Here is a 15,833-nt window from a genome sequence, read left to right as displayed (position 1 = left end):
CTTGTGGGACCTGTACACAAAGGATGGGTTGAGGCTAAACTGGAAGGGAACCAGTGATCTTGCGGGGAGGTTTGCTCCTGTCACTCAGGATGGTTTAAAGCAATTTGGTGGGGAAGGGGACTGTGGCAAACACAGTAGCAGTGCAGCAGGTATAGGGGATAAATCAAGCTATTGGGCAGAGCAGACAGAGGAAGGCTAGCAGGCTCAACTGCATTTATTTTAATGCAATGAACTTCTCAGGTCAGATGAGCTTAGAGCATGAATTGGAACTTGGAATTTTGATATTATTGTAATCACAGAAATATGACTGTGGGAAGAGCAGGGCTGGGAACTTCATGCTCAGGGGTGTAGAAGGTTAACCCCTTGGACTCTTGTGTCCCTGTTTTCTGAGACTGCCAATAAGCACATATATTCCATGTCCCTATTTTCTGAGACTAGTTTTATACCCAACCATCAGCTGATTCATGCTGGTGTTCGTACTGTAGTTTACCCATGGACCCCAGACTGGAGTATATATTATGAAAAGATACAAATGGCTGGAGTCCAAAGGGTTAAGACATAACAGAGGGGAATGTAAAAGGCGGAATCTCACCACTGATTAGGGTAAACATAACAGCAATATTTAGAAAGGATATCCTTGAAGGGTTGTTCAATTAAGTCATAAGTAAAGAACTTGTAAAAGATGGAGTAAAAGAGAAGCAATTGCTCATATGGGATTACATTGGTAGAATTTGTTCAGTGCAGCCATAAAAATGTTTGAGACAATATGCAGAGGGTCCTACTGGAGAAGCACCAATACACAACTATATCTCAGGAAATGGAACTAGGCTAATGGTGAAGAGAAGTGGTTTGTAATTGCATATGTACAATGTGAAAGGAGGGAAGTTCAGGGGAGACATCAGGGTAAGTTGGGTTTTTTTTAATATATATTTTACTTATAAATTTTTAAATCATTAATTATGACATATTCATAAAGATATTATAATTAAGTTTATTTTTATATAAGGGCATTTTCACTGAAATATTTCCTTTTCCACCTTTCTCAATCAATTTTATTCCATATTTCAATTAAATGTTTCAAAATTAACAATATTGAATTCCTTTTATAAATAAATTCTGACATCGACTTCTCATCAATTTTATCTAACACTATATTTGCCTAAATAGATTTATTTAGATCAAACATTGCATTAATAAAAAATTTCAATTGTGCATCTTTATAATAATTCTGAAAATGTGGAAGTTGTAAACCACCTAATTCAAATTTCCAAGTTAATTTTTCCAAAGATACCATAAAAATTTCCTTACAATTGAATTAAAAACTTTTGTAAAATTTTTGAGGTATTACACAAGGAATAGATTGAAAAAGATATTGAATCCTTGGAAAAAGATTCATTCTAATACAATTCACTCTGCCTATTAAGGTAATAGGTAAGTCATTCCATCTGTTTACATTTTATTAAATAATGGAACATAATTTAACTTATCCAGATTGTCTAAATTTCTTTCAATTCAAATACCTAAATATTTAATCAGATTGTATGCCCACTTAAATTGAACTACACATTTATAACAATGATAATCTCCTTCTACTAATGGCATAACTTCACTTTTATCCCAATGAATTTATAAACAGATATTTCCCCATGTAACTTTTTATATAAAGAAATTAAAGAATTTTCAGGATCTGTTATATAAATCAATACATCATCAGCAAACAAACTAATTTTATACTCTCCTTATTCACTTTAATTCCTTTAATACTAAAATCTTGCCTTAATAATTGTGCCAATGGTTCAATTGCTAAAATAAATAATGCAGGAGATAAGGGACAACCTTGTCTCGCCGATCTAGTTAATCAAAAAGAAGAAAGTTGTCCGTTAGTAACTACTCTAGCCAAAGGATTTCTATATGAAGCTTTAATCCAATTCATAAATATTGGCCCAAATTGAAATTTTTGCAAAACCTTAAGTAAATAATTCCATTTTAATTTGTCAAAAGCCTGTTCAGCATCTAACGTTAAAACTAATGCTAAATCCGATTGTCTCTGACACCTATGAATTAGACTCATTAATTTAGCTATATTATCAGCAGAATATCTTTTAATAAATCCAAATTGATCGATATGAATCAACTTGGGTAAATATTCAATCACTCTATTTGCCAAAACTTTAGCAACGATCTTATAATCAACATTTAATAATGATATAGGCCAAAAAGACTCAGGTTTTAATAAATCTTTAACTTTCTTAAGTATGACTGTTAATATAGCATTTGAAAAAGATTCTGGTAATGAACAAGTTACAGTTGCTTGTTTTAATAGTTTCATTAATAAAGGTGTAGCGACCAGGTAGCGGGCTGAGCGGGCGCACAGCACAGTATCACAAACTGTCACCGGCGTGGTACTCACCTAATGGACTGCACGCAAAAGATACTGAGTGCCAAGGAACGCAACGTTGATCTGCTGAGTCTCCTGCCGGAAGGCCCAGGAGGATCGCAAGGTTTAATTTAAACCTGCCGGTCCTGTAGATTGGCAGCAAACCCGTAGTGACATCTCACCTTGTCCCGTGGAGCTCGGGACATGCAGTATATAAAAGCTTGTAAACTCTGAATAAATCAGTCTTGAGTTGACTAATCTGGTGTGTGTCTGTATTACTTTAGTAGCTCAACCATAGTAGCCGCTACAAAGGCATCAATAAGTCTTTAAATAATTTTTATAAAATTCAAACATAAACCCATTTTCACCAGGAGATTTACCATTTTGTATAGAATTCAAGGCTTAATAACTTATTTCAATGTAAATTGAGAATCTAAATCTTTCTGAGCTTGGCAATTCAAAGATGCAAGTTGAAGCTTCTGTAAAAATTCATTAATTTCTTCATTGTTCAATGATTGAGATGAACTTAACTTAGTATAATACACTCTAAAAGAATCATTTATATCCTGTAGTTTATGTAATTTTTGAATTCTTCTCGACAGCATTAATAATCCTTGATGCTTGCTCAGTTTTCAATTGCTAAGCTAAAACCTTGTGCTCATTCTCCTAATTCATGATATTTTGTTTAGTTCTATCAATTAATTTCTCAGTCCTATAACACTCTGAATCGAATTATAATGCAATTTTATTTACACGCATTCTAACTTTTTTTCATATGGGTTTTTTTGTAAATTTTTTCCAAAATTACAATTTCCTTCTCTAATGTATCTACTTCCTTAAGATATTTTTTTTCTTAATTTTAGTCAAATAACATTATTTGGCCTCTTAAATAAGCTTTTAATCCATCGCTTAAAACAAATTTATTATAAACTTGAAATGGAATATATATTTGCAAGGCAATTGGTAAAATTAGAGTAGGTTACATACATACACACATTTTAAAACAGGTGTCTTTTTTAAATACTGAAAATATTCAGTGGACTTTACAGAAACTATGGAGAATGCTATGCACATTTCACAAGCAAGTGCCAATTGAAATGACGTCAAAAAATGAATAGATGGGGGCATGGCAAGATGGCGTAGAACCAAAATTTAGATTCTGTCTCTCCCTGGATGGACTGACCCGAGTTATATAAACTGTTGAAAAGTTAAAAAGTTCATTAGATGTATTACTAAGTGTTGGGGCTGCAAGAAATGAAGAAATGGAAAAGTCAGAAGCAGAAGAAATTAGTTACTAAAGTTGTTGTAAAAAGTGAAAAATCTGGATCAGGATCAATTAAGGATGGAACCCAAGCTGCAGAAGATGTCCCTGGATCAACTTGAAAGAAGATCAATGTCTCCGATGATTTGACCGATCAAAGACGGCACCAATGTCAGCCAGGATCCCCGTGGAAGCAGCGCCATCAGTGTGGCCGGGGAGAGAATCGAGTGGGGTTGCCCAGAGCAGCGGGTGAGATAGCGCTGTAAGTAGCGCTTTAGTGCATGCCAACGTGCCTGCGAGCACCCGCTACTATGCAATGGGCCCAATGAGCATGCGCCCAATGTCGCGTTTCCGTGAGGTCATAAATCAATTTTGTGCTGCAGAGGGGCCTGCTCCACGTCAAGCTGACGAAGTCGGCCTGACGTTGGATAGGGTTCAAACACTCAGCATGATGACTAGAGAGGATATTTTGGTACCAGAAGATGAGGAAGAAGATCAAATTGAATACTTGGACGAAGAAGATCAAGAGTTGTTATTGATGGCAACTGAAGCAATAGAAGATAGGCCCAGAACTACAAAAATGGGTTCTCCTTTTAAATCTGTTACTTCATCTACTTCTAATCCTTCACCTGGACCTGATGTGGTTACAATGTTTGAGGTGTTAACAAAACAGAATGAAAATATTATGACTTATATAACCACTGGCTTTCATAATGTTGATGAACAACTTGTGGATGTGAAAAGTAAAATATCAGATGTGTGTGATATTGCAGCTATGAAAGAAGATCTTAATAAATGTTTGATTGCAGTGGATGAAGTACAGGAAAGATGAAAGAATGTGGAAGAAAGAATAGATTAAGTGGAAGAATCAGTATCTGGGTGGGATATGCAAAAGAATTTGCTTATGCAGAAAATTGATTCTTGGGAAATCAAAGTCGAAGGAATAATGTAAAGTTAGTTGGACTTCCAGAGGACTTTGCAGGTCAAGACCCTATGAAATTTTTTTGTAAATGGATTCCAGAAATATTAGGGGTGGAAGTGTTTCCTGATGGATTGGAATTGGATAGGGCTCACCAAGTGTTAAGAAGAAAACCTTTGCCAGGACAACCTCCAAGAGCAGTTTTAATTAGATGCATAAGTTATCAAAATCGGGAGACGATTTTGCGTCCTGTGGTGCAGAAAGCCAGAATTGATCAGAATCCAATAATGGTTCAAGGTAGTAGAGGTTTTTTTATGTGGATTTAAGTCAGGAGGTTATACAGCCACATAAGGAGTTTAATAAAGCTAAGACAGTGTGGTGGAAGAAGGGTTACAGGTTGACATTTAGATATCCTGCTGTTCTGAAAGTGTTCAGTTTCAATTTTTTGAGAAAACTCAAGATGTCTTTTCTTTTGCTAATTCTTTACCAGATAATAAACTGAGTTTTGATCTTTCCAAGAAGCCAGTAATCAACATTCCTAAAGTCAAGAACGGAAATGGGAGTGAATTGAAGAAGATAGAGATGCTACAGCTGATCGATGTGGCATTATAAAGCAGACTGGACAATAATTTTATGAACTTTTTGCTTTTTTTTTTTAAGAAGTCTCGCCAGGGAGAGGCAGATGACCCACTGAATTCCAAGTCATCTGCCACTAATGGTATCAATCACACCCGGTCGACGAGGTGGGTACTGCTTAGCAGTTTTGGGGGGGGGGGGGGGAGGGGAGGAGGGGAATTTTTGTATTTGTATTTGATAGTTGAGTTAGTAAGTGGGGGAAGGGAAGTTTTTGTTGTTTCTTTTTTTCCTTTTTTGGAGGACTTTTATTAGTTTTAGAGGGGAGCTGGTTTAATTGTAAGAGTAAATTTTGTTAAGTGTCACTCTATAGGTGATAATGAATAATTTGAATTTTGCAACATTTAATGTTAAGGGGTTAAATCATCCGATAAAACGGAAACGTGTATTGGATTATATTAAAGAGTTGAAGGTGGATTATAGCATTTTTGCAAGAAACTTATTTAACTGAGAAGGAACATTTGAAATTGAAAAGAGATTGGGTAGGACATGTGATTGCTTCATCTTTTAATTCTAAGGCCAGAGGAGTAGCCATTTTAGTAAATAAGAAAGTACCGTTTATTTTGGATTTTTTTTTGTTAATGCTGATAGGATTTTGGTGGTGAACTGTAAAAAATTTTCAGAAGCCTGGACTTTGATGAATGTTTATGCACCGAATGAGGATGATGAAGTATTTATTACAGATACTTTTTAAAATTTGAACCAATCGAATGGAAATATCTTAGTGGTAGGGGACTTTAATTGTTGTTTAGAACATTTGTTGGATAAATCTCCAAACACTCTGAAGAGAACTAAAATGGCAAAGAGAATTATTGAGGTAATGAAGGATTTAAATTTGGTGGAAATATGGAGAAAATTATATCCGACTAAAAAAATTACTCCTTTTATTCTGCACGGCATAATTCATTTTCTAGAATGATTTATTTTTAGTTTCAGCTCAATTGCAGAGTATAAAAATAGAATTTTGTCTGACCATTCACTGTTGTTGGCTTCTTGTTTAGGTACTGAGAAGGCAGCAAATATTTATCATTAGAGATTTAATGAGATGTTATGAAAAAGACATGAGTTTATTAAATATATTAGGGAACAAATTATTTTTTATTTACAAATGAATCAAGATTCAGTGTAGAGTAAATTTGTTTTATGGGATGCTTTAAAAGCATATTTGAGAGGTCAGATCATTAGTTATACAGCTAGAATTTAAAAAACAATATTTGATTGAAAATTTGGAAAAAGACATTGAAAAGTTAGAAAAAGAATTTCAGAAGAATTCTACTGAAGATAATAAGATATATTTATCTAAATTAAAATTACGATATAATATATTGCAATCCTATAAATATGAAAAATTGATCAAAATAGTATTATTATGAGTTAGGTGAAAGAGCTCATAAGGTTTTAGCTTGGCAATTAAAAACCGGAACAAGCATAAGAACGATTAATGCAATTAGGAAAGATTCGGAGATTACATAAACCTCAGGAAATTAATGAGGATTTTTAAAGATTTTATAATGAATTTTATTCATCTGAAAGTAGACAAAATACTGAGCAAACTGATTTGTTCTTGGCTAATTTAAATTTGCCATCATTGACTAGGGAGGATATTAATGATTTAGAATTGAAATTAAAGGAAGCACTGCAATCAATGTTGGGAGGAAGGTCCCTGGGTGAAGATGGGTTTACAGTAGAATTATATAAAGAATTTAATGATTTGCTGTTTCCGGTTTATATGGAAGTTTTGAAGCAGGCAATTGAAGTGGGTTCATTTCCAGAAGAGTTTTTGAGGGTGTTGATTACTGTTATTCCAAAGAAAGAGTGATCCATTAAAAGTGTCTTCTTATCGACCAATATCATTATTAAATGTAGATTATAAAATTGTTGCAAAAGTATTAGCTAATAGATTGGCTAATTATTTGCCAAAATTAGTACATTTTGACCAAGCTGGATTTATAAAAGATCAATATTCAGTTAGTAATGTCACTAAATTGATTTCTATAATTAATGCTGCTAGACAACAAGCTAATCAACCAATGATAGTGACACTGGATGCAAAAAAGGCTTTTGATAGGGTTGAGTGGAAATTTTTATTTAAAGTTTCAGAAAAATTTCAATTTGGACAGATCTTTACTACTTGGGTTAAAGCTTTATATACTAATCCTACAGCACAAATAATGATGAATGGTCTGATTTCATCAGCTTTTACATTATCTCAATCAACTAGACAAGGTTGTCCTCTTTCACCAGCATTGTTTGCTTTGGTAATAGAACATTTAGCTCAAGCTATTAAGCAAAATTTGGATATTAAAGGTATTAAAGTAGGTGAACAAAAGTATAAGATTAATTTGTTTGCTGCTGATGTTTTTCAAGGATTGCAGAGGGATTTGGGCTGCTTCGAAAAGTGGGCTGAAAAATGGCAGATGGAATTTAATGCTGATAAGTGTGAGGTGCTTCATTTTGGTAAGAAGAATCAGAACACGACATACGTGGTAAATGGGAGAGCATTGATGAATACAGAAGAGCAGAAAGATTTAGGAGTAACGGTACATCGTTCCCTGAAGGTAGAAACTCAAGTGAATAGGGTGGTGAAGAAGGCTTTTAGTATGCTGGCCTTTATCAATCATTGCATAGAATATAGGAGTTGGGAGGTGATGTTGAGACTGTATAAGACGTTGGTGCGGCCTAATTTGGAGTTCTGTGTGCAGTTCTGGTCGCCTAATTATAGGAAGGATATAAACAGAGTGGAGAGAGTGCAGAGAAGGTTTACCAGAATGTTACCTGGGTTTAAGCATCTAGAGTATAGGGAGAGATTGGACAGATTAGGTCTTTATTCTTTGGAGAGTAGAAGGTTGAGAGGGGATTTGATAGAAGTATTTAAGATTATGAAAGGGATAGACAGAGTGGATGTGGATAGACTATTTCCGTTAAGAGGAGGAAAAATTAAAACAAAAGGACATGAGTTAAGAATTAAGGGGCAGAGGTTTAGAGGTAACATGAGGGGGAACTTCTTTACTCAGAGAGTGGTAGACGTGTGGAATGAGCTTCTGGGAGAAATAGTGGCGGCGGAGTCAATTGTATTATTTAAGAAAAGGTTGGACAGGTATATGGATGAGAAGAAGATGGAGGGTTATGGGCATTGTGCAGGGAGGTGGGACTAGAGTGGGCTGTTTGGTTCGGTGCGGACTAGAAGGGCCTAATGGCCTGTTTCCGTGCTGTAAATTGTTATGTTATATTATATTTAATACATCCTAAAGAATCCTTAGGGTGCTGCAAAATTTATTACATCAATATGGCATAATGTCAGGTTATAAGGTTAACTGGGAGAAGAGTGAAATATTGCCAATATCAAATGAGGATTATTTAGATTGTAGACAGATTACTAAATTTAAATAGTCTGCTAAGATTAAATATTTAGGAGTTATGGTTAATAAAGAATATCAGGACTTGTATATTTGGAATTATATACCTTTGTTGAATAAGATTAAAATTAATTTACAGAAATGGAAAGATTTGCCACCAACTTTAATTGGGAGAGTAATCTGTATAAAAATGAATATCTTTTTCCATCTATTCCATGTGTGGTTCTGAAGAATTTCAAAAGAATTAAATAAAGTAATTTGATTATTTTTATGGAAGGGTAAATTATCTAGGGTTTCTATGCATAAATTAACATGGCAGTATGAATGGGGAGGACTTCAATGACCACATTTTCAAAAATATTATGAAGTGGCACAGTTGAAATTCATTAATAGGTTGTTTGATGTTCAACAATCACCTGTCTGGGCTAAAGTCGAATTGGATCATATTTTTGAGAAAGAAATGAGTCAATTTATTTATAAATGGAATCCCTTATTGTTACAAAAATATAATTTACCAGTATTAAGACATATACTGGATATTTGGTATAAGTAGCATCAGCTTATAGGGCTCTAAATGGAAAATTTTGACTAAATCACCATTATCTCAGAATAAACTAATTTCTTTAAATAATCCTTATTTGAAAAATTGGAAACTGAAAGGAATTAGTATTATACAAGATTGTTTTGAGGCGGGTAAATTTTCTACAATTAATAGATTACAAGAGAAATTTGGTATTTCTGCAAATTCTATTTTTGCTTATTATCAAGTTTGAGATTTTTTGCGAACACAATTTGGTAAGGATTTAATTTTACCAAGTTAATCTAAGTTTCAGATTTTAATGGTTGACAAGGAAACAAAAGGATTTATATCGGTTATAGCAAGAAAAGATGGATAAAGTTGGGCTATATAGGAAAAAAGAGAAATGGGAAAAAAATTTAGATATTGAATCGTCTTGAGAGGAATGTTCAAATATCTGTATTGATAGTGTTACAAAATTAATTAATGTGAGATATAATATGGTTAATTATAATTTTATTCATCAATTATATTTGACTCCTGAGAAGTGAAGAAATATGGATTTAGTCCAACAGACTTGTGTTTTAGATGTGGAGAAAAGACAGGTACTTTTGTGCATTGTGTATGGACATGTAAGAAAGTTAATTTTTTGGGGGAAAAAGTTATTAAATTTTTGAGAGAATTATTTACAGTTGATTTGCAAATGGATCCAATGATGTGTTGATTGGGTTATATGAATGCTGTTACTTTGGGATTGGCTGATAAGCCACAATTGGCATTTTTGCAGTTAGGGTGAGCCGTTGCAAGAAAATGTATAGCAATAACTTGGAAAAATTATGTGCAATTTAATATACAAAGATGGCATAATGAATTGCAATTGTATTTATATTTGGAAAAAATAACATAATTTGCAAAATAATTATTCTTTTTTTTAATTAAAATGTGGAGTTTATATTTCGATTTATGGTTATTGAACTTAAGTAAGAGTTATGTAAAGAGTTGGCATGTTGATTAACTAATTTTAAATGTATAATTTTTTTAAGACTCTGAGGGGTGGGGTAGGAAGTTAACATGATGTAGTTAGAAGAGGGAAGGAGAGGGGGGTGGGGGAATATTATCATTAATACCATTATTTTTTATATTTTTCTTCCTTTTTTAATATATCTATATTTGTATCTTGTATCTTTTTTTGAAATATTTTGTAAAATTCTTAAATGAAGTTAAAAAAAATGAATAGACTATTGTTTTGGACTGGAGACACGCTGGCTGTTTGCAAGTATCTTTGGTGCTCACAGAAAAGTCACTCCTGTGTTTTGTTTACCTAAAGCAACAGATGGAAGCAGAAGGATAACTCCTGTGGTTTGCTGAAGAAGGTGGGGGTTTTGTGGCAAGTGAGAGAATCACATGGGCTTTCTAGCAGTCTCAATTGGAGAGAGAGAGAAAGGTGAAACAAGCTCTCTCAGCTAGTGTGTGTGCAGATACTGAACAGTGCAAGCCAAGAATCTTGTTGGAAACAGAAAGCTCCAGAGTGGCGGATGACTGGAAGTGCTATCTGTCTGATGTTTCTCTTGGAATAGGGCATCAGAAAGGAACTCTGTGGTAGCCTGAAAGAAAGAGGTCATCATCTGGAGAACCCTGATGGGGCAAGTTTCATCAGCAAGACATTGAGGTGACTAATGGTGGTACCTCAGTTGTGGAAATCCTGGAGCAACAAATCTCTCTCTGCAAACCTCCGAAGAACCTTTCTGAGTGGTAAACATTTACCTTTCGAGCATCAAAGCCTGGTGAACTTTATACATGTTAAATTCTGTGTACAGTGCAAGAATTGCCTACAACCCGTGAACTTGGAAGAATGCGAAGTGAGATTGGCTGTGAACCAAAGAACTTTACTTAAATTTACACACACATTACATTCACGTGCGCATAGAATTAGAAGGGTGTTAAGGTTAGTTAAGTTAATAGAGACAAGTTAAAGCTTGATTCTGTTTTCATGTTTAAAGATAATTAAAAACAATTTTTGTTTAAGTAACTACTTGTCTTGGTGAATGTCTATTGCTACTGGGTTTTGGGGTCCTTTGGGCTCATAACAAACTGAATTAATATTTGTATCTAAATACATCTGTATTTGACTTCTCACAAAATCACAAAAATTCTACATTTTTAATAATGACGAATTAAATCTCCAAATATAAATTGATTCAATTCTATCAGAATTTAAGCATGACATCAATGATGGTGAATGGTTTGATACAATTCTAGGTTTATATTGTACATACTCAATCCTTCCTTGTAGATGAGCCAAAAAAATTTAAAAATCTATTCTAGAATAAGAATCAAACCGATAAGAATAAACTGAATAAACTCTCTCTTCAGGATTCAATTTCCTCCAAATATCCACCAAATTTAAATCTTCCATTAATGTCAATATTCTTTTAGCTTTTTTCATTTTCATTAAAAATTTGTAGATTTATCTAAAATTGAGCGCAAACAACAATTAAAATCTCCACCAATTATTATATTTCCATTTACTTATACATTAAGAAAAGTATACTGAATACATTTTTCATCATCTATATTAGGAGAATACATATTCATAAAAATCCAAGATTCTGAATAAATTTGACAATTTACCAACACAAATCTACCTACAGGATCAATAATTGTTCATTGGAATTTAAATGGCATGTTTTTATTAATTAAAATAGCTGCTCCTTGTGCTTTAGAATTAAAAGATGGTTATAACTTGACTAACCCATTCTCTCTTTAACTTTTAATGTTCTTTCTCAGTTAGATGAGTTTAAGCAATTTCTACTTTCAACTTCTTGATAATGAGCCAAAACTCTCTTCCTTTTTATTATTGAGCCCATTCACATTATACGATACATAATTCAAACCATGTGTTACCATAATATAATTTACAAAAAAACCCAACTCTCCTCTCCACCCCAGGTCATCCCAGCGCCAAAGCCAACTTTCAAAGCGCATGATCTCCAAAGATAGAAAGCAAGAAACCCCAAATAATAAAATAACAGAAGAAAAAGAAGATGAAAATAAAAACCCAAAAGTGCCGATTAGGTCAGCACTAACTCCCTTAATTATGTCTCACCAATAGTGAGACATAACCGACGTTTCAGGCTTGAGCCCTTCATCAAAATACTTTAATGAAGGGCTCAAGCCCAAAACATCAGTTTTAAATCTTTGCTACATAAAGGACACTGTTTGACCTCCTGAGTTTCTCCAGCATTTTGTGTTTTTACTAGTATATGTTCTATGTTTCAAGATAGTTAAAAAAGGAATAAGGTTAGTTCACAAGTTAAGGTTTTAAAATAGGGGAAGAATAAGAGAGAGTAGATTGGGAGTAATTGCTTGTGAGTGAACAGAAACAAACAAATGGCAGTTTTTTTTTTAAAAAGTTGGAGTACATGAACATTCAGAACCAGCATGTCCCAGTAAGGGTGAAAAGCATTGATGGCAAAATTTGGGAATCTTGAAGAGGTAAGTGGATTAAGGGAATCTCAAGGAATAGTTTGCAGGAGAGAGTTTAAGAAAGAAATTAGTAAGGTTAAAAAAATTCACAAAGCCCGAAGAGATTGATGGAGTGGGAGCGAAGATGAACCTTATGGACCTGATATGTAATGATTCAATGATCGTATGCAAGCCATTCAGCTGAATTGCTTCATCAGACCCTTACAGCAGATCCCATTCCTCCTTCTCTCTTTCTCCCCTTTAAAAGTAACCAAACTCTTCATCTCAACTACTCCGTGTGGGACAGCACGAAGTGCTTGACAGGGCAGTTCTGGAGTGGCTGTTTCCCTCGGTGTATCTGTTGTGTACTGCCACAGTACAAGGCATTAACTATTTAAAACAGATTTTAAAAATATTTTAAATGATTATATGGATATCTTCAGCCGAGAGAGGTATAGAAGCCCAGACAGATGTTATACAATTGTTGCAATTTGACACAAGAATTGTCAACTCCAAGTGATGAAAAGAAAATCACAATAGTTGACCTAAAGATTAATTTTTGCCCACAGGATGTGGATGCCATTGGTCACACCAGCATTTAAGCCTGCCCTTACATGCCCCTAAATTAAATAGGGAGTTAGCAATCAACTCATTGGTGGGTTCAATATCAAATATCTTCCTTCCTGAAAAAACAAATAATAAACCAGATGGATTTTTATGGAAGTCCATTGGTTTCATGCGGACTGAGCCAAATTCCAAATGTATTCAATAACAAAATTAAATTCCCCACTGATGGTGGAATTTTAATTCCAGTCTCTTGACTAGTCATTCAAATTTTTTGTTGATAGACAGTAGCTCAACCACGACATTGCTACACCCTTTGCTCAATTATGAAGTTTTAAAGTAAGCTTTTCAAGGCAGAGGAAATTCCAACCAGGTGTGGAGACTTTTGTCACAGATATGGCCACCAGTGGGACTTACCATCACTGCGTTTCCAGCTGATCCTGTATGAAGTGGCTCCACGAACACCAACCCAAGACACCCGGAGAACATCACTGCGAGCTTCAAGTACCCGAACATCACGGACCTGGTCATCTTGGGACAATGCTGCCGGCATTACAGAGGAAGTCACATATTTCAAGATACTAGCAAGTATGATCCTTCCCCACAATAACAACCTCCAGTTATTCAACCATAAAGTGACTTCCCTACTTACTATGAAAATCAAAACTGCAAATACTACGTGAAATAAAAACAGGAAAAGCTGAGAATACTCAACAGATGAGGCAGCATCTGTGGAAAGAGAAACTATTAATGGTTCAGTTCAATTTTGCTTCTCTTTCCACAGTTGCTGCCTGGCTTGCTAAGTGCTTCCTGTATTTTCTGTTTATTTTCTTCATTAGTAAGATTTTTATTGTATTTCTGGACATCTGGGTGATATGGAGACCGGCAGGAAAGATGGCTTGAGGCACAGGATTAGCCAATGATCTGAATGATAGCTAGGGCTGTTTTTTTTCTTTGGCTTGGCTTCGCGGATGAAGATTTATGGAGGGGGTAAATGTCCACGTCAACTGCAGGCTCGTTGGTGACTGACAAGTCCGATGCGGGACAGGCAGACACGGTTGCAGCGGTTGCAGGGGAAAATTGGTTGGTTGGGGTTGGGTGTTGGGTTTTTCCTCCTTTGTCTTTTGTCAGTGAGGTGGGCTCTGCGGTCTTCTTCAAAGGAGGTTGCTGCCCGCCGAACTGTGAGGCGCCAAGGTGCACGGTTTGAGGCGATAACAGCCCACTGGCGGTGGTCAATGTGGCAGGCACCAAGAGATTTCTTTAGGCAGTCCTAAGAGCCAAATGGCATACTGTACCCATGTTCTTGTATCTAATCATGTTTTACATTAATTTTGCTCAAGGACACAACCTAATGCATTCTTGTACAATGTGAAATAATCCTGAGTTTTGAATGCACAGTCACTGACATACCAGGCTTACAACACATGATTAAGGAGGAATTCCAAATCTGAACATTTTTCTGAGACAAAAGCAAAAGCAAAAAACAAACTGCTGCAGTAGTTCCGTGAGTCGAGCAGCAACTGTGGGGCAGGAGATTGGATGATTTGAGAAGAGTCTCAGCGCTAAATTGTACAGAAGCCACTAAATACCCACCGGTCTTTGCCATGATGATGACAGGGATTCCTTCCCTGTTTCCAATTATGGGTGTGACTCTAACAGCATAAGCAGTCCCAGGCTTCAAGTTCTTGATCTTGAATGACTTGATATCTCCACTCACCATCCTGCTCTCCTCAATGGCTAAAATGGAGGGGAAAAAATGACTGCAATAATAACCTGCACTGAAACAGGATCTTTTGGAATGTAAACCCTGCTAAATCAAACAAAAAAAAACTTTTGGCCTGATCAAGATTTTTTCAATGGAGTAGGTACATGCTATAATGATACTAAACAGTTCTTCCATTACTTTAGATTTCAAATTTATTATCAGTGTGCATACATGACATCACGTACAACCCTAAGATCCTTACCCTGCAGGTGAGGCAAAATTATCACTTAATAGTCATGCAAAAAAGCTCTAAACATACACATGTAAACAAATTTAAAAATGTAAACAAATTGTACAATACAAAGAGAAAAAAAATTAATAAAAGTGCAAAAGTCCTTCAATAAGTCCCTGACCCCCTAAACTCATATTCCATCTTAAGCAATCCCTATGTCGTAAGTGCTCTGTAATTAGTAAGGGAGTGGAAAGAAAAAGTTTGAAAACCACTGTTTTAATCGTATCTAATTGATTCATTATGTGGACGGTTTCATAACTCCAAAGGAAATGGGCCAATGACAGTTTTTCTCAATATATTGCAGTAACAATTGGGTCTAAAGCAGTGATTCTCAACCTTCCTTTCCCACTCCCATACCACCTTAAGCAATCCCTTCCTAATCACAGAGCACTTATGGCATAGGGAATGTGAGTTTAGAGGGGAAGCTTAAAATCCGCAAGTCTAAACTAACCTGAGCCAACCCTTCCAAACTCTAACCTGTAGTCTTATATTTTTGTGATGACACAGGCTATTTAGCTCACTAAGTCAATGCTGGTTCAGAGAGCAATCCCATCAGTCCCATTCAACTACCCATTTCCCTGTAACCCATTCTTTCTCACAGCCCATCAATTTCTCAATTAGCCTAGGAGCCAATGTATTTTTGGGATGATGTTAGACGTTGCACTTTGGTCAAACTCGGGTAGGACTTGCATGGTGAATAGTAGGGCCCCACAAAGTGTTATTAAACAGAGAGACCTAGTGCCA

At 35.3% G+C, this 15,833-nt stretch overlaps 1 protein-coding gene across 1 annotated transcript in view; it reads right to left on the bottom strand.

Annotated features, from left to right (window-relative positions):
- LOC138765291 (collagen alpha-1(VII) chain-like) overlaps nucleotides 1–15,833 on the bottom strand; it is a 174,885-nt gene that overhangs the window by 60,872 nt on the left and 98,180 nt on the right. Inside the window, exons 22-23 of the mRNA XM_069942337.1 lie at nucleotides 14,686–14,829; nucleotides 13,510–13,635 (exon numbers count right to left, since the gene is read on the bottom strand). Coding sequence (XP_069798438.1) covers nucleotides 13,510–13,635; nucleotides 14,686–14,829 — 270 coding nt within the window. The remainder of the gene's footprint in view (nucleotides 1–13,509; nucleotides 13,636–14,685; nucleotides 14,830–15,833) is intronic.

The sequence above is a fragment of the Narcine bancroftii genome, chromosome 5 (genome assembly GCF_036971445.1).
Source record: "Narcine bancroftii isolate sNarBan1 chromosome 5, sNarBan1.hap1, whole genome shotgun sequence".
NCBI lineage: Eukaryota > Metazoa > Chordata > Chondrichthyes > Torpediniformes > Narcinidae > Narcine > Narcine bancroftii.
Note: the sequence above shows the minus strand (reverse complement) of the source record. Positions and strands in the feature narration are given on the sequence as shown.